The sequence below is a fragment of the Elgaria multicarinata genome, chromosome 9 (genome assembly GCF_023053635.1).
Source record: "Elgaria multicarinata webbii isolate HBS135686 ecotype San Diego chromosome 9, rElgMul1.1.pri, whole genome shotgun sequence".
NCBI classification, from domain to species: Eukaryota; Metazoa; Chordata; class Lepidosauria; order Squamata; family Anguidae; genus Elgaria; species Elgaria multicarinata.
Window position 1 is genome coordinate 39016382 of NC_086179.1, and position 19864 is coordinate 39036245.

At 43.2% G+C, this 19864-nt stretch overlaps 1 protein-coding gene across 1 annotated transcript in view; it reads left to right on the forward strand.

Annotated features, from left to right (window-relative positions):
* The window catches only part of PLBD1 (phospholipase B domain containing 1), a 40530-nt gene extending 23602 nt beyond the window's left edge, over positions 1 to 16928 (forward strand). Inside the window, exons 5-11 of the mRNA XM_063134979.1 lie at positions 2430 to 2591; positions 6565 to 6709; positions 12080 to 12280; positions 12375 to 12515; positions 13136 to 13321; positions 15222 to 15328; positions 16665 to 16928. Of these exons, the coding sequence (XP_062991049.1) occupies positions 2430 to 2591; positions 6565 to 6709; positions 12080 to 12280; positions 12375 to 12515; positions 13136 to 13321; positions 15222 to 15328; positions 16665 to 16832 (1110 nt within the window). The 3' untranslated portion in view covers positions 16833 to 16928. The remainder of the gene's footprint in view (positions 1 to 2429; positions 2592 to 6564; positions 6710 to 12079; positions 12281 to 12374; positions 12516 to 13135; positions 13322 to 15221; positions 15329 to 16664) is intronic.
* The last annotated feature ends 2936 nt before the right edge of the window (positions 16929 to 19864 follow it).

Below are 19864 nucleotides of genomic sequence, written 5' to 3' on the forward strand. Positions count from 1 at the left end.
TTTACTTATTACATTGATCCAGTCAGTAAGAATGTACTCTCATTTTCAGTGTCTTGCTTGTCAATATATTACTTCTAAAGGATTGCAGTACATTCCACCTCTCCAGTATGCTAGGCAAAACAAGGCAAAGAGGTTAAATTATCCCCCCCCCCAATTAAGAACAAATAAAATACAATCTGCTATAAAAGACGGTCTGTCTCTCCATATTCTGGATGACTTTGTATATGGAGTGTAAACTGTACACCTGCCCTGAGCTCCATGAGAAACATCTGGCAGAGTTCCATAAGCAGATTTTAGTCCAATATTTGTTTGCTCGCTCACAACACGAGCTCTGGGCAATATCACCTGTATTTCATTTTTGAGGGATCCATATGCCTATATATATATAAACTTTCTTCCATCTGTCTGTTTGTCAGGTCAGTTTGTGTTGCAACAGACCAATCTTGCCAGCTCCAATAATTCTTAGTTCCTACATTTACTGTTTAGTCAAGCAACTATTCAAACACCTATACAATATTGTCCTCTGAATACCAGGAAAGCCTCATCTGACAGCTTTGTAAGGACTTGAAACCTTTCCTATGTGTTGTCAAGCATGCACTGCTTTGCCATTCGGTCTGGATTTTAGGATTGGAACATTACTTCCTATTGAAGGAATTCTTTCTTTTACAAGAAATAAGGGACTTGAATACTGAGCACATTTAGAGAATTATATACATAGGAATGTAGCTGTTTTGTTTGGCCTTAGAAAGGGGTTTAATTCTTGCTTTTACCATCTTGAATCCCACTGTCTCCAAATGTCCCTGCAAAAAGTATTTTTTAGCAAGTTGTTTCTTATAGAAGCATCCAAAAGGTTATGTTCAGTCTCCATATAATTTAATTTCTCACCCTCCCAAATATATAAATTTCATCTTTCCTTCTATGTTCCTATTTTTAAAAAGGCTAGAAGAGTAATTAATATTAGTCTTTACTATAATGTGAAAATGAGTTCTGAAATGATAAGATTTTTGAATAATTCATTGCATCATAGAGCTTTGGGTTAGGAAATCCACTTCTTGTGTTACATTATTATTTTGCAATATTTATGAAAAAGATTGGATTTCCTGTTTCCTAATATTTTATGGAAACAAAATTCTAAGACGAAAGGAAGAAAATATTGAGTCTATTGTACATTCTACAGCACTCTTCAAGCTTCCCTTCCTCTTTTTTTTCTTTTTTTGGCTTCTGCATAATGTTAAATATTTGTCAAGTTGGATTTTCAGTTTTTGTTTGCAGTGCTGCCCAAATTGCATTGCGGAGCCTTGTAAACCCTGCCGAGTCCTCTCCCAATCCAAGTCCTCTCCCAATTTGGATTGGGATTGCACCCCAATCCAGATAAAGGCTGTGGTGCTGGGGGAGGGCTTTTAAATTGGGCCCAACCTGGTACACAGAGGTGCCCAATGCAGCCCACAGGGGGCTGGACACCTTCTGTGAGCTCTGCCCCCCTCCCCCAGCTGGAGCTTGCAGGGGCCGGGGAGGTAGGGGAGCAGAATCTGACCTGCATGACTCAGCTGCAAGCCTTGACAGAGTCCCCTTGTCGTGCCGCTTGCAGTAATGGCCGTCATCCCCCAAATTCCCCCCATGGTGACTTTACATCTCACACAAGCTCAGCTGGCCATCTGAATCCATCAAATATGTGAAGATTACAGCATGTTTACTCAGAAGTAAGTCCTCCTGCAGACAGATAACCCATGCATAGGATTGCAGGCCAAACTGCAGGGCAGAGCCTAGCACCTCAACAATTGCCTTCAAGATCTTTTGGCTCATTACTCTGTGATGATCATAATAATCTACAACAATTTTAGTAAACAAGAAAAAAGGTTCTTATTTCCTATGGCAACATTCTATGTATAGAGAATGTCATTGTGACGGTTCAGTGCAGAAATAAGACTATAGACTACTAAGAAGAAAGAGATACAAAATTGCCATTTGCTGCTTGCTGAGGGCTGATTTTAACTGTGACAGCGATCTAGGCTGAGGTAACCAGAAAGCGCTCTCCAATGTTGCCCGTCTGTATAGCTGCTGTATTGTTAAAGGGGTTTCTCACGGGATCACTATTAAAAACTTCCATTACATTGGCTACTTTTCAGTTCTCCAGTAAAGCAGCCAATTTTGGGGATGCTGCATAGTTTTGGCAGAAGATCGTTAGTTTTAATCTGGGTTCTTTAAGAAATCTCAGGTATATACTAGCCAGACCAGATAGTTTGTTAATTTTTAATTTGTACATCGTCATTTCTCACTTCTATTTGACATAGTTCTTTAGACTCTTGCCCTGGAAAAAAATGCCGTTCAGATGTGGGGAGCTGTTACTTATCATGTGTAGTACTGACATGAATAAACCTGAATCTAAATTTACATATTTGTCATCTCTCTCTCTCTCTCTTTACTTCCAGCCTCTCAATGCCTTTCAAGTTAGTTTCCTCAATGCAGTTGGAGATCTGCTTGACCTCATTCCTGCCTTATTCTCAGATTCAGCAGGGTCTAACTATAATGTTATGTCGGGAGGCTCTCGGAGATACCAGTGGGAAATGGGTCATTGCTCAGCTCTGATCAAGGTGAGACCAACAATATAGCTGATTTCACCTTTAGGGCTGAAAGGACTGATGTAACCAACTTTTCACTGTACCTGTAGACCCCTAAATAGGGTTATGGTGTTTTTTGTTTTTTGTTTTTGCATTGATCTCATACTGTTGGTTTAAAAAAAAACTACAGAGAAAGAATGCATATAATCATACTTTAAGGGCACATTCCCATGCATGTTTGAACAGAAAAACGTCTGTGCTGCTTGGGGGCATGCTGGGAATTGTAGGACTTTTTCTCTGTCTAAACATGCATAGGACTGTGCCCCAAATGTCTTAAAACTTTTATACCTAGTTGTATTTTCAATCGTCCCTAAACTATGTTTGCACTATTTGAGTGCATATTTGTATCATGTAGGAATGATTTGTCATAAAGAAAGGTTACAGGATTGTAGGGTTTAGAAAGAAAAAATGACTTCCTTCCACGATTTAACAGAGTGTTACTCTAAAGAAGGACAAAGTTGGATTTCTAGAGCTGTTGCTTCTTGATCTGGCACCAATGGAAAAGAAATGGTCAAGACGCTAGTGATAGGCTTATGGGACTGTGGAATAATACCTCCAAAGCAAACAGAGAGTTGGACTTACATTTCGGTGCGTGTAAGTGGACTGGTGGAAGCAGACTTCCCTTCCCCTCCTCCCCACAGCAGTCCCTCCAGTGCCCTATACAGAGGGGTGGGTGGGGGTGGGGGTCTGCTGAATGAGGTGAGCTGTGGTGCGGGAATCATCCCACCATCCAAATCAAGCAGTGGCACCTTCTGTGAGCGAAGCCCTTCTGTTCACAGAAGGCAGATCCTGGATACAACCTTGAGACACTTTAGCACCAGTATTAAATAAATATTTGCTGCTAACTTAAAAATAGAGATCTGCTGTGTTCCCTGACAGTCTGCTCTAATGGGGCCAAATTGGGGCAGGGGTGCTCTCATAGGGAGAGTGCACCCCTCACTTCACCCCAACTGTCAGGGAATGCGGCAGAACTCTATTTTTTGTAAACAGGAGATGCACAGCTGTGCATCAGCTAAGTAAAGGATAAAAGCTACCTCCACAAACGTGTAGATCCTCCTTTCGGATCCTGCCCTGCATAACTTATGATTTTTGCCTCTTCTCAGAACAGTGGGCATAATGGGGAGAGGCGATTGGCGCTATTACTCCTGCACCTCCCCTACCCAGAAGTATGTTTTTCCTGGCACTGAAAACCTGGGTTTTAGGGACAGCCAGCTCTGAGGTATAACACTGATGGAGCAGAATTGATTTCATCATACTGCGGAGAATAAGAGCAATGCGTTTTCCTCCCATGCTTGACAAGATGAAGCCCTAATGTAGTCCAACATTCTGTTCCCACAGTGGCAAACCAGATGCCTGTGGAAAGACCACAAACAGGATATGAGTGCACTATTAGCTTCACTCTCATGTTCTGCAGCGACTAGTATGTAAGGGCACACTGCCTCTGATACTAGAGGTAATATGTAGCCATCATGAATGTTAGCCATTGATAGCCTTGTCCACTGCATCTTGTGATAGTGAATTCCATAGTTGTTTATTATTATTATTATTATTATTATTATTATTATTTATTTATTTATTTATTTATATAGCACCATCAATGTACATGGTGCTGTACAGAGTAAAACAGTAAATAGCAAGACCCTGCCGCATAGGCTTACAATCTAATAAAATCATAGTAAAACAATAAGGAGGGGAAGAGAATGCAAACAGGCACAGGGTAGGGTAAGCAGGCACAGGGTAGGGTAAAACTAACAGTATAAAGTCCGCACAACATCAAGTTTTAAAAGCTTTAGGAAAAAGAAAAGTTTTTAGTTGAGCTTTAAAAGCTGCGATTGAACTTGTAGTTCTCAAATGTTCTGGAAGAGCGTTCCAGGCGTAAGGGGCAGCAGAAGAAAATGGACGAAGCCGAGCAAGGGAAGTAGAGGCCCTTGGGCAGGCGAGAAACATGGCATCAGAGGAGCGAAGAGCACGAGCGGGGGAAGATATACTTCCATTTAATATTTATGTATTTATTTATTGCATTTTTATCTTGCCCTTAAATGTAAAAGGCTCCCAAGGTGGCTTACAATGATATTTCTTAGAATCCCTCCTGCAAGTTTACAATCTAAAAACATGACACAAAAGGAAAGTGGGTTGCAAGGGAGGAGGAGGGAAAACCCATAAAATAACATATGTCCTGAATCTCCAATCAGCTTCATGGGATGAGTCTGGATTCCAGTATTATGAGAGAGGGGCTTTTCCTATCCATGTTCTCCACACCATACATAATTTTATAAACCTTATTCACCCTTTTTCTAAGATAAACAGTCCCAAACACAGTAACCTTTCCTCATAGTGGAACTACTCCAGCCCCTTGATCATTTTGGTTTTTTGGTTTTATGCACTTTTCCCAGCTCTGTGATGTCCTTTTTTGAGGTGCAGTGACCATAACTATTCACAGCAATCCAAGTGTGGTCACACTATTGATTTCTATAAGGGTATTACGATATTGGCAGTTTTATTTTCAATCCATTTCCAGATTATGCCTAACATGGAGTTTGCCTTTTCACAGCGGCCATATGCTGGGTCAACATTTTCACTGAGTTATTCACCACAACCCCAAGATCTCTTTCTTGTTAGTCATTGCCAAATCAGACTCCATTGGCATATACATGAAGTTAGGAACTTTTAACCCAATGTGCATCACTTCATGCTTGCTTGTTTCCTTGGTTTCAAGAGATGCTTTTGGAGCTCTTAATAATCCTTTTAAAACACACACCAAAAACACCACTGTAAATAATTGAGTGTCATCAGCAAACTTAGCTACCTCACCCCTAATTCCAGATCACTTATGAACAAGTTAAAAAATCCCAATACAGATCCTTGGAGAATACCACTGTTTACATCTCTGCGTTGCGAGAACTAACCATTTATTCTTAGTCTCCTACTTTTTTTTCTTTTCTTTAAGCAATTACCTGTCCATAAGAGGACCTCTCCTCTTATCCCATGACCCTCTTCTTAACCCATAATCTTGCTGTAAGAATCCCAAAGATCCACTTCCTAGCTTGGAGATATATTTCTTTTGTAAATTTAAGGCCTCTTCCCACAATCTTTCTTTGTGTGAATTTCAAACATGGTTCGCTTTTTGGGGTCAGTGTGGTTCAAATTAGACTGTAGTGGCTGATCACGTAGCTTTTCATGCACAGCTGCTCATGAGGATACTGGCAATCTGACAGATGATAAGCTTATTCATACATCATGTATTAACTGAAACCATTTTAATTGTTTTAAAAATCATTCTGATTTAAAGCCAGCACAAAAAACAATGGGTTAGTGGGTATTCCTTAGAGGAGCTGTCATTTGCCTTTTCAAAACTTCCCCATATTGTTAGCAGGTCTAGCTGAAGAAGAGAGCAGAGCTTCATCTGTTGTATTTTTCTGCTGGATTGTACAATAAAGGCTCTGCTGACTTTAGTAACCCCCACCCCCACCCCACTGACTTCTCCAAGAAACATTTGGCATAGCAGCTTTCCAGGGAGCTATGCAAGTGGTACAGAAACAACAGACCCCAAACTAAAACTGGAGAAAGTCCTTGGAAAGGAAAATTGGGATTTATATTTACACTGAAAGCATGACTGCATACATTCAGCATATAGCCTCACACAGCATCTAAGCAGATGTGTGAAATAAAAATTCAACTAAAGATAAAGAGTTGGCGTGGGTTAGAATTCCCACTACTGGCTGTGTTTAGATCAGGATTTGATTGTTTTTATTTTAATTCCTTTTAAACGATAAAAAATAATTGAATATTTATTTATTGAAGTTATTAAACACCTTATAAATACATTTCTGTAGGCATCAGCAGCATATTGAGTTTGCACTCTGGTAAATAAAGCAGCATGTTTGATTGCAGCTTGTTAGTAGGAATCCACATGGATCCCTCCCTCCTCTGTCTCTCCCTTTTCTAGGTCCTCCCTGGATATGAGAATATCTACTTCGCTCATTCGAGCTGGTTCACATATGCAGCTACTTTGAGAATATATAAGCACTGGGACTTCAAAATTGATGATCCACAAACAAGCGCAGGGCGTGCATCTTTTAGCAGCTACCCAGGTAACATAGATTTATGAAAGGAATGTCTGAAAACCAGAATCTCGCCTGTGTGCTATATAGAGCCTTGAGAAGTTAGGTGCTCTGTAATCCAGATCAAGCGTATTCTGGCACAGCTTGGAAAACACCATAGAATTTTACTGTCTCTCTGCCAAAGCATAGAAGCTTCCATCTGGGGCCCAAGAGCAGCTGGGGTATGTGCGAATTTTTGAGAGTGAAGTGCAAGAGGAAAGGGTTTAACGCCACCCCACCCCAGCTGCGACAGACCTAATACTGCAATGTTACGGGGGGGAAAGCAGGTACCTCAAAATGCATTCACATTTAGTTGTGGAATGTCCTCCCCAGAGAGGCTTGCCTGGCACTTACATGGTGGTCTCTTCAGCTCCAGGTGAAGATCTTTTTATTTTCCCAGGCTTTTCAGTCCTTGAGTTTTGTTTTTAAATGTGTTATTGTGTCATTAGAACTTTATCCTGCTGCTGGCTTTTACTCTGGTTTTATTCTGTGTTAAACCTTTAAAGGTGTTACATTATGTTTCATCATGATGCATTTTAGGGTTTTAATTTTTGTGAACCACCCAGAGAACTTTGGCTAGTAGGCGGAATAGAAATGTAATAAATAAATAAATAACCCAAGAGAGAACTGGCTATAGTAGTAACATCATGAACTGACTTCTTTGCCTAACACAACATCCTGGGCTAAGGCGCAGGCCAAAGGTCTAGTCAGGGCGTGACCAGTGGGCATGAGGTGATAGAGAGGTGGCAAGCTGGGCCAGACTCTCTCTAAGGCCTTCCTGGTCTCCGCCCGCCCATGGCACATGTAGGCCTTTCCTGGGTGTCTTCTCCCCTTCCTGAGGCCCTGAGTGTAGTGCCACATAGGGCAGCCACCCAGAGGCCTTCCCCAGGGCTGTGCAGGCACCAGATCGCCTCTCCTTTCTTCCTCTGTGAGCCCCGAGGGAAGCAGCAGTGTTGAAGAGGCCTTTCCTGGGCCACAGCCTCTCCTTCTCCCTGCTGCATAGGTGCTTGGCTGCTTGAGAGTGCTTGTTTCCTTGCCTCATTACAGTAGATGGGCAGCAGGCCAGACAATACTGGCCTCAGCTCCTGCCCACCCCCAAAGCACGCAGGAGCTGATCGGTGGTGGCGCTGCAGGGTGAGAGGCAGCCAGACCAAAGAGAGAGAAACTATTCAGGGTTCCAGAGGAAACATTTGGGGCTCAGCGCTCCCACTGCCATGCACCTGAATGGGTTCGGATGACATGGCAACCCGCGGCACAGTGCAGGTAATTAGGGAAAGTGCAGACCAACAAGCAGGGTGGGGAAAAGAACCCACGGTGGCTTCTTTTTCTTCACAAGTTAATATGTTAAGTGAGGCCCTGCTATTAGGCAAGGTGAAGTATTTGCCTCAGGTGGTTGAAGCTGGGAGGTGGCAGCAAGCTGATGGGGAAGAGACCTGTGTGCCATGAGGCCTGTTCTGCACCACCCTAAGTTGGCCTGCCACCTGATTCAGGTGCAGTGTGTGCATGGGTGGTGGTGGTGTGGAACTGTTTTAGCATCCACGCTGTAAACAGATTCAGCTGCCAGGCCTGTCATTTTGTCCATGGAATGGGAGGGGGCACCATCTTTTTCTTGGCCAGATGGGAGGTGTCCCCAGTACGTTCCCCATTAGTACACTTGATGAGAAGCTGCCATTTGGCAGGACTGGCTACAGATCGTTTTCATGGTGGGAGAGGAAAGCCGCTAGCTGCCCCGGTATCGTCCTATGATGAATGACAAAAACAAGCAGTGTGCTGCAGAACAGAGTTTGAAAGCCTGCTATCAAGCGCAGTTCCTCCTTCTGACTTTGTCAAATCCCCTCAAATACTAAATGCCAACAATAAATTGATACTCTGCAACAGAATTAAAACTCAACTAGAAGAAAAAGGGAGAAGGAGGGTTTGAGGTTGAGTAGGGTTGCCAACTTTCTTAATTGGCTCTGCTTCTGTGCCAGCTGCCCAACACACAGAACTGCAACAGGGTGAAGTTTCCCCTGGCACTTATCTCAATGCCAAGAAAAGCTGTGCTTGCTAATTATTTCCGTGTTAGGCTGCTGGTAGGGAAGCAGAGCCAGTGGAAAAACTGGCATGTCCTGAAATGGAAGAAAAGTTATGTATCTCACATGCCGCATTGTGAATGTTGGTTCGTCTTTAAATGTACATTGAAAATAAGTAAAGAAATTAAATACATTGTATTCCCATTTACTTTATTTCATTGTGGAAAACTGATGTTGTACCATGGGTTTTAAACCCACCCACTCTCTCTCTCTCTCTTTAAAGCTCATATATATATATATATATATATATATATATATATATATATATATATATGCAATTTAAATTAAAACAAATCCATTATTTTTATAAGTACCCTGCTTAATTCTGCAGAACTTTCAGAGAAGTGGACCTCTATCTGCTCTGTAATTATATATTGCTCTATAATTCTGGTGAGTGTCAATCATGGTTAGCACCAGTGCAGACATCGCTGAGACATGATTAAAGCAAATAAGGGCTGGTGTTCCTCTTGCATTCCTGTCCTGCATGTGGGCTTCCCATAGGCATCCAGTTGGCCTCTGTGTCAACAGAGTGCTGAACCAGATGGGCCCTTGGTCTGACTCAGGTTGGCACTTTTTATGTTCTTGAGGTAGGATGGTTTGGAAGGAGATTGGGGTCATTCTGTCTGCAGCAGGGCCACAGCAGCCCCAACCTCTTAGATTGTAACTTGCTCGAGGCAGAGACCTGTCCTTTGTAAAGAACCATACACATCGATGGTGCTATGCATATACATCCATGCCCACAGGTGTGCATGATTATACAGCTGTGCAAGTTTATACATGTGTGACGCTGCGTGTTACTATTCAAGGAAGTATGTGATTCTGAGGTAGCGAGGAGAAGGGGGTCGGAGTAAAGAAAGCGATAAGGAAGAGAAGAGGACGAGGCCAGGAGGGGCAGCAGAGGTATGGGGAGGATGTGCCTGGCGAGGGATCCATCTTTGCGTTTTCATGGGTCTTGGTGCGTGCAGAGCGATTCCATTCCCTTGTTGCACTGAAAATGACCAGCATACATTCCTATGTATAAAGTGACTTGGCTATAACTAGTTTGTGCAGCTCTTGTGGCACCTGCTGAATGTGCAGTATCTTACATTTAGATGTGTACTGTGTTTTATTATCTTCTGTGGATAGGATCCAAATGCCGTATTACTGCTAATGTAAATGACGTTGCGCTAGCGTGAAGCATTTCTAGTGCAATGCCGATAGTGCTTGCTGGCATGACGGCTTTCCCTGGAAAACTCAGTGCAAGTGCTACTTGTGTGTTACGCTAGAGATCATTTACGCCAGCACAACGTCATTTTACATTACCAATAGTGCCGCATTAGATACTGCCCTATGATTGTACCATTTCCAGCAAGGTCAGTTCTGTTTCTGATCATGTCTAGCCCCTTTGGGAACTGCTTGAAAGACTACCACTGCTAATTAACAAGGCTGTGATGAATGAGGTTGCAAGCCCAGAGCATTCCCTGTATCGTTTGCTGAGTAGCTAGATGGCTTGGATCCAGAAGATGCAATCAGAAACACTTTTGTTTGCTTTGATCAAATGACAGGGCTCATTCAAGATTGCTTGAGAGTTGCCGATAACACAGGAAGAGAGAGAGAGAGAAGGGAGGGACCAGATTACAGATGAAGAGGCAATTTCAATTACATCAAATTTGCATAAACTCATGCATCTGGAAGAAAACTCAGAGCTGACTGAGCAGAATTTTAGATAGCTGCCGAGGCCTGTAGTTTTCATTTCTCTTTGAGTGACATGTTGATATTGAATTTCCCCCCGCTATTTTCCAGGATGTATTTCAATAAAGGATATCAACTTACAGCAGGGGGCAGGCAACCTAGTTTTGTAACACACCTGGAGGGCATCAGGTTGTCTACCCCTGGCTTATATTGCAATCAGATGGGTGTGTGCGTGCGTACGATAGTTTGCAGAACCAGTGAATGCCTAGGAAATTGCCGTGTGGGTGTTTTCTGTTTGGCTGTGTTTTTCACAGTTTTAAGATGTAACTGGAAGATAATAGGTCATGTTCAAGGTGACATAGTAAGCGTAGAATGGCACTGAATTCAGTTCTACATTTAACTCTAAATAATGTATTTCATTCATTTATTCATTAATATTATATTTCATGTAATATTTCTCTGTCCCCCAGACATTGTGTTGAGGGTTGGTACATCAGCCAATTAATTGCTCAGAGACTGTCAACTGACTGCTTAGCATTTAACCACAGTCAGATATTTTGGCAAATATTCCACGTAGCGAATAATGCTACTTTATAAGAGGTAGCTTATCTTTTGCAATTTTTATTATGTTACCAAGATGAGGAGGGAGGCCTGCTTGTCCTCTAGTCATGCAGCAGTCAGAGGTGGACTAATAGCGTAGTGAAACTTCATACTCTGGTTTCTTTTCCAATCATAGTATAGCTTCATAAACTTCCCCCTGCTAGAACTGTATGCGTCTCCAAAGAGAAACAGGAACATCTGTCTATACAACTGAGCCATTTCCAAAGCCCTGTCCTTCCTCCACCCACGCATGTAAATTGTGCAGCAAAGTCATGAGATGGGTTACAATTGAAATTACAAGGGAGGTATTCAAAAGTTGAATAGATTGAGGGGATGCTGAAGGTGGCCAAGGCAAGAAATGACATTTGGTTTAGGGTTTGCCTTGTCAGTCATTCTTCTCTTACTCTGTTTCCTTTGTTAAATAAGTTCATAGAATTTTAGAATTGGGAAATACCTTTGAGGTAATCTAGTCCAACCCCTTGTTCAATACAGGATCTCCAATGGAGGCTGCAGCTACAACATCCCTGCCCAATAGCAGTCCAGACTTTCCTTAAATACCTCCAGTGAATGAGATCCCACCACTCCAAAGGCTGCCTGTTCCACTGTCAAACAGCTTGTACTGTTAGGAAGTTTCTCCTATAGTTTAGTTCAAAATGTGCTTCCCTACAATTTTCAGCAAATGATTCTAGTTCTGACTTCTGGAGCAAGTGGGAACAAATTTGCTTCATCTTATGCATGATCGTCTCTCAGATATTTCAAGACTGCTATCATGTCTCTCCTTAATCTACTCTTCTCTGGGCTAATATCCAGCTCTTTCAGCTATTCCTGATAGGCTGTGGTTTTCAGACTCTTTACTAACTTGGTAGCCCTCCTCTGAATATGGTCTTGTTTGATAAAATAATAGTATTATTACTTCATCTCTCTTATTTCATATCCTAGGGGAAAAACTAGAATAAACATTGTGAAGCATCTATCCATTCATGGTTAACAAGCACTTCTTTTTCTATTTTGTATTCAGGTTTTTTGGTATCCTTAGATGACTTTTATATACTTGGCAGTGGCTTGATCATGTTGCAGACCACAAATAGTGTATACAACCATTCTCTTCTTAGACAAATAGTACCTGAGAGCCTGTTTGCATGGCAGAGAGTCCGTATCGCCAACATGATGGCAGACTCTGGAAAGACCTGGGCACAAACATTTGAAAAGCAAAACTCTGGTTGGTATATTTGCAGTGAAATCTCTTTGTATATGATTCTCCCCACACTGAAAAAAAGTAGCAAAAGTTTAACTTTTTCTTCACTGCCCCATAGGTACCTATAATAACCAATACATGGTCTTGGACACAAACAAAGTCAAACTGCAAAGGAGTCTTGATGATGGAACTCTCTATGTCATTGAACAGATCCCCAAACTTGTGGAATATTCTGATCAGACAAATATTCTCCGTAAAGGTAAAAGCTTCCATTGGACTTCTAAAGTTAAAGTTAAAGGTGTGGGTGTGTGAAATCAGCAGGAATTTGTCTCAGCAGGAAACTATACCCTTTTCTCACTAATAATAATTAGAAATGCTCTAGGAAACAGTAATAATATATAAGGAATTCCAAATTTAGATTTGTGCAAAAAAGAAAAAGCAGCAAGTTTTGCATAACAATTCAGCACCTGATATGAATTTATTACAGATTGTAGGTGTAAAAGATGACAGATTATGCTTAACATGGAGTCAGGATTTTCTTGCCATTCTGTTGAATTTGGGGAATCTTTGGTTCTTCAGCTTAACCAAGTGAAACAGACTTTTACAGCTGTAGGCTTCTTCGTTCCTGTCCAGCTAAGTTCTGTAACATTCCTTTAATTTCCTTATGAATGAGGAGGTCTAGTTTTAGAAACAGGATAGCATTTAGTTTTTGCAGTCCAATTCAAGCCTTCCCCAATGTGGTGCCTTCCAGATGTGTTTGAGGACAACTCCTATAAGCCCCAGTCATCATAGCCAATGGCCAGACATGATAGGAATGCATTAGTTTGAGGAAGGCTGCTTCCAGTTAAATCTATTTACTGGTAACGTCTCTTCTTGCAGGATACTGGCCTTCCTACAATGTACCTTTCCATGAAAATATATACAATATGAGTGGATATGCAGAGTATGTTAAAAAATATGGCCTGGACTTTTCTTATGAGATGGCTCCTAGAGCAAAAATCTTCCGGCGGGACCAGGGAAACGTAACAGACATGGGGAGCATGAAGTATATCATGAGATACAACAGTATGCAATTTTACATTTTTCTGTTTATCTTTAAAAAAATCCCTCTCCATAACATGAAAATACTCATTACCAAGCATTAGCACTGTGATAGTTCATGCCCGCTAACCTTTTCAAGCAATCTTGGAGAAATACTTCTCGTTTCCACCTGCACATCCCAGGAAGGATGTGGAGCCAATGTCTGGAGTCTGTTTTGGGATGGATGAGGGTGAACAAGCTGAAACGTAATCCAGACAAGGTAGAGGTACTGCGGATTGGGAAACCAAATACTTTGGATGGAGGTTTACAACTGGTTTTAGATGGGAGTGCAAGAGTGCAGTCTGAGAGTCCCCCTAGACTCTGAGCTAACTGAAGAAGCCCAGGTGGTTGTGGTGTCCAGGAGTGCATTTTATCAGCTTAGGTTGGTACGCCAGCTGCAGCCCTATTTGGAGAGGATGGATCTTGCCTCAGTTATCCATGCGTTAGTGATGTCTAGGCTGGACTGCTGTAATGCACTGTACATAGGGCTGCCTTTGAAGACGGTTCAGGAACTTCAGCTGGTGCAGAATGCAGCCGCCTGAGTGTAGGTGGGGGAGAAGCGATTCGATTACATAATGGCTATACTGCGCCAGCTGCACTGGTTACCAGTGTGTTTCTGAGTGTGATTTAAAATGCTGGTTTTGACCTTTAAAGCCTTAAATGATTTGGGACCAAGTTACTTGAGTGACCATCTTCACCCACATCAGCCTGCCTGCATTTTAGGGTCAGAAAGAGAAGTCTTTCTCACTTGCCCACCCATAAGAGCAATGTAGGTGCGTGTGATCATACATGAGAAGGCCTTCTCTGTAGTGGCCTCACACCTTTGGAACAAGCTGCCATTGCAGGCTTTTAAGAAGCCCTTGAAAACATTTTATTTTACCTTGGCCTTCTCTTGATATGACTGCTGCTGTTGTTGTTGTCACTGTTGTTGCTGGGTTTTATCGCTTTTAATATTTTAGCTTTTTTAATGTATTTTATTGCTGTAAGGCACCGTGTGAGGGGCTTCTGCCCTGAAAGGCAGCCAAGAAATATTTTAAATAAATAAATCATATGATGAGTTCAGTGTCCCTTGGCTAGATTTTTGAATATAACTAAAACAAAAAGAGAAGGCTGCTGAATTTGAAACACCCTGATACAATGTTATAAATCCACAAAGAGATGGGAGTCAGATTCTGACTAAAATTAGCTCTCTCTAAAGTACTTCTCAAAACTTTAATTAAAAGGCTTAGGGCAGAATCCTATGCGTGTTTAGACAGAAAAAAGTCCTACAGTTCCCAGCATTCTCCAGCCAGCATGGGAGTTGGAGGACGTTTTTCTATCTAAATATGTATGGGATGGCACCCTCAGTCCATTACGCTTTATGCTGCAGAGGAAATAACCTGTGTTGTATAGCTGCTCTAAACCTTGATATTGTCAAAATTGGTCCCAGTAAGGCTCAAGCTGAACTGTTAAAACCCTGTAAATCTCTATCCTGTGACCAGCCAGGGGTGTATGTGTTCTGCACAGCTGAGACTGCATTGTATAACCCCTGAGGCATTTGATATCTGGCACAGACCAGCATCAAAAACATTTGTTTTTTAAAATAGGTCATGTCTCATCTGCTTCCCCCTCCCTACTCATCTTTAGCCCTGTGACTAATCCAGGCTAAAATTCTTATTCAGCCATGAAGCTCACTGGGTGATCTTGGGCCTCTCTGTCTCTCTCTCAGGCTAGCCTACCTGATAGGGCTGTTGTGAGGATAAAGGGGGTTGGGGGAAATGGCCTTGAACTCTTTGGTGACAGAATTAAGATGTAAATAAATGAATATGCAGACATGACGTCCACGGTTCAGCATGACTTCCAAAACTTTGAGTAATACTCCTCCTCTGTGCTCTTTATTTTCTAGACTACAAGAAAGATCCCTATGCCAGGAACAATCCCTGCAGTACCATTTGCTGTCGGGAAGACTTGAACCCCAAGACTCCAGTTCCTGCTGGCTGCTATGACTCTAAGGTAAAGACTCCCAGAGTATCGGGCCTTCTGTAGATGCCTGAGGGAGGGAGAATTCAGTCAGTCAATCTCTCACACATGACACACACTCCCTTCCACCCTTGCATAGCATTCTGTGCACCTGAGATATTTGTGTGTGTATCACAGGTGCCAGCAGCTCAGCAAATGCAGTTAAATGACCTCTGTTTTTAGGGGGCGGGGTTGGGCAAAGGAAGGGATTTAGAGGATTCACTGCCCCACTGAGATCAGAGCCACCAGCCTCCACTGGATTCATGATACAAACCACTAGATATTGATGAGTATTTTAGGCGTGACTCGCTCTCCTTAAGGAAATTAGTATTGATCACTCATGGATCAGCATAGTCTTCAGTATGAAACCACATGTGAGCTGCCCAGCTTCCTTGGAGGCGGGTGGCTGCAGAAGTTGTGAAGTTTCTTGTTTCTGTCCTGCAACATGAGCCTTGCTCTGCTGAAGCAACAAGGTCAGCAGAAGCTGTAAAAAATATTCTGCCAAGATGCCTGGATGTATCAGCTGATCTGCTACTAGCTTTGCCCCGTGGGATGAAAAGCTCATGACTGCAGGTGCTTGTTCTTGTTAGGTGCAGGCAACAGTCTACTTTGGGAGATGCAATCAGAGCAGTCTGTGTCCATGGTATCTTTCACCCCTTTGGAAAACCCCGGAAATGTTCCTCTCATTCCATTGTATTGCACAGAAGCATTTGAGCCATTTTTATAAACAGGGCTGACCCAAAATATTCTTGGTGTCTGAAGCAGAAAATCTAAACAATATTCTCCCTTCCAGTCCTTCTCAAAATTGGCAGTTGCAACACAGATCTATTCCAAATGCATATCTAAATACACTACACTCTGCCCCTCTTCTCACAAGACACTAAAGCCCAAGCAGTTCCATAGGTGCTAATAGTCCAAAGATGAGAATGTCTAGGCATGTGCAGAGTGTTTTTCTACAATCCAAATTATTTCCTCTACCACCACCAGGCTCTGACTATTTAAACCTAAGGAGATGGGGATGTACAAATATATAAAGAAAGTGGCTTGCCCCCTCAGTAGAGGCCAAAATCTGCACCTCTTCACCTTGCCTAATAAATGGGCCAGTTGTGGCCCTGGGATCATCATTTACGCTGCCCTGTGTTATTCCTGAATGCTGTGGATGTGATATAGAAAGCAGGAGTGGGGCATGTATTAGTCTAATGCACATATTGAGCAAAGTGACTCCTTGGTTTGATTGAGGGAAATTAAAACCACTTGGTGGATCCTCACTTGGGAAAACAGCCACCCTCCCTTCCTGTGCAATGATGTTTTCTCCTGCAATCCTTTCCAGGTAGCAGACATCAATATGGCTGCAAAGTTTACAGCCTATGCCATCAATGGCCCACCTGTGGAGGAAGACCTGCCTGTCTTCAACTGGACCCGTTTCAACCGAACGAAGCACCAGGGCTTGCCAGACTCTTATAACTTTGATTTCATCACTATGAAACCAGTGCTGTGAAATTGGCACCAGACGTTTAACCTACAGGAAAAAAGGAAATTCTCTGCTCACACTGTTACAGCTATACCAAATAAACTAGACTGTACCCACCTCCAATTCTGCCTTTAGTTTCATAACTGGCATTTGGTGGGATGGGAATTGGTGGAGATGCAACACAGTAGCATCACATGCTTGCAATGAAAGGAAAGTGCAGCAGCAGAAACTGGAAAATGTAATACAGTCCAGGTACAAAGCAAAGAACTTCACTCCCTGGGCATCTGTTTGTTCATTTGTACAACAGGGAAGGTACTTGCTATACTGTGTAAAGCGCTTTTCTGTGCTGCGAAGGAAATATTGATATTACAAGGCTTGTACTACCACAACAAATTTACCTGGAAGTTACAAAATGATCTGACCGAGTTCCCAGAATAGGCTTAATATACCTGGTTTCTATAGACTGGTTGAGAGATCCCCACATATAATGCACCAGTCAGTGATTTTTGTAGAAATGATCTCAACATGACTAGTGCCTAAACTCTGGCCTCAGTTTGTTCTCCTGAGGAAACTTGATGGGAGTCCTTGGCCACAGGGTGCTTTGAAGCAGGGATAATCGGCTGGCCTCTACGGAGCCTTTTCTGCATACTCCCTAGAGGCAGTGGGCAAGCCTTTCCCTGGAGAAGAGGAGATCAAAGCAGCCCTTGATGCCGAGAGGCGACACCGCCAACCTTTCCACAGAATTAGTCTTCTAAACTCCTGGTCATCAAGAGCGAGGTTAAAATACTTTAAAAAAATAAATTTTGAAAAGCTCTGGAATTTCTAGAAGACCAAAGCCTGAAAGAAAAATGAAAAATGTTTCTTTGAAATTCAAAAGTAACTCATGGAAAGCCAAGCCTGGCTGGGAGAGACTGGTTCACATTGGAATGGGAAGAACAACCCCTGTGTGAGACATCTTGTCTCTTCTGCTCCAGGGCCTCTGGAGATGGGTTATCCCAACCTTGCCCTCCGTAATGGAAGAGAATATTCCTGTGTTTTGTAGTACTTGGTCCTCACAATCTGTACCTATAGATGTAATACTGCTTCCAGATGAGGCTTTTATTGTGCAATCACACTGCCTCATTCACAGAACGTCATGGGAGGCCCAACTGACTTAGTCTTATAGTTGCATCCTCCCGTTTTTCCCACTGCTGCTTCCGAAGGACCCTTAGAGGCAGGGGAACAAGAGCAGAGGAGACCTCAAAGGTCCACAGGAGACCTTCCAAATGCAATGGACTACAAGTCCCATCAACAGTAGCCACCGTGGCTAGTGGCTATGCTGGCTGGGATAATGGGAGTTGTAGCCTAATATGCCTAGAGAGCACCAGGTAGGCCTAATGCATATCAAGTATAAATCTTCCCGTCACAATGCCGACATTTTGCACACTAACGAAGGCAGGTTGTCCTGCTGCCTGCGGTTGTAAGGCAGGTTTCAGTGGGGTTCACAAAGTAATGTTGAGGTAGCAGGGGTAGGGTGGGGAAAGAACAGCCGCTCTATGCCTTGCAGAGAGAGAAATTATGGCTGCTTTTAGGAGACATCGGGCCTGTCTACACTATGCCTTTTTCCTGGGGTCGTTCCTGGATGGTCCCTGTGCATCCAAATGACGTACAGGGGATCCTGGGGAAGGCAGGGACGACCCCTCCATTTTCCCGGGATAACTGGTTACCCAGTTATCCCAATTTTCCCTGCGGTCCCGGGACCATCCTGTCATGTGCATGCCCGTTCCTGCTGGCATTCACACATGCTGGCAAACTGACACCAGGCCCTCACAGCAGTGAGCCTTCTTTTTATTGAGGAAATCTCACGGTAACAGGCTTAATGGTTACAGACTCCAAAAACACACTTAAAGCTGAATGGTGTTCAGAACTCTTCAGGCAATCACAAAGGGAATTCTGGAAAGGCTTAACAAACCATTCCAAGGGAGCTTCTCCAAATGCGGCCACACATGGGTAACTCAGGGAACACGGGGAAAGCTTAAACAAGATCACAGGTGGGGTAAAATCCCAGGGACAGGAGCCCCAGGCTTTCTGCTTAGCACTGGCAACTCCCTGCGACCTGAGTCTGGCAGAGAGAAAGAGAACACGCACCAGTCAATCCCGGCCTGCCATACGCTGAGCTGACCCGGTAGGCATGATCACAGGGAAGAGAAATATCTCAGGCACAGGAACTCCTCCCCTGCACGTAATGTTAGCTCCGGGGGGAGCTCTCTGCCACCTGAATCTGGCAGGGAAGAAATCTAACAGTCCCACCCAGCTTGCCATATGCTGAGCTGACCAGGCAAACAATCTCAGGCACAGGAACTCCTCCCCTGCACGTCACATTAGCTCCGGGGGAGCTCTCTCTCGCCTGAGTCAGGCCACACACACACACAATCCACAGCAAAAGCAAATTCAAGTCTATGAAAAGCCTCACAGTACTTTTCATGGCACAGTCCTTAGATTTCTAAACTCCAAATAGCAGAGTGTCCATGTGCAGAGCAGTTTCAAAGTCCCATTCAGAGATGGAATCCAAACAGGCGGGATTTCAGGCCTTGTGTTGAGAGGTGAAACCTGTAACAGAAGTCAGGGTCCACCTGACAACCCTGCAAGGTAGGTTCCTGGACCAAACGTCCTAAACTCCCAGCAACCCACCTCTCAACCCCTGTCCACAACCGGGACGAGCCAGAGATTCAGGGAATAACACACAAATGCACATTTAGGGACCAAAGCAATTTTATTGCAATCACGAAAACTCACACGTAAGGCCTTGGTCAGTAAAACAGCCTCTTAAAAAGGGAAAGGGAAGAAGGGAAAAGGGGAGATGACGAAAGAAGGTGAGGAAAACCTCTAATCTCTAGCCATTACTCCCAAAAGCAATCATACGTCCCCACACCCAGCCGAAATGACAACTGTCCTTTTCCAGGATACCCACGCACGTTTAAAACATAAAAAAACTTTCTAACTCTGAGGAACCCCCCTCCTGGTTACCTCGGACCTGATCTTCCCAGTTGACATAAGCACGCACACCAAGGAAGATGGAG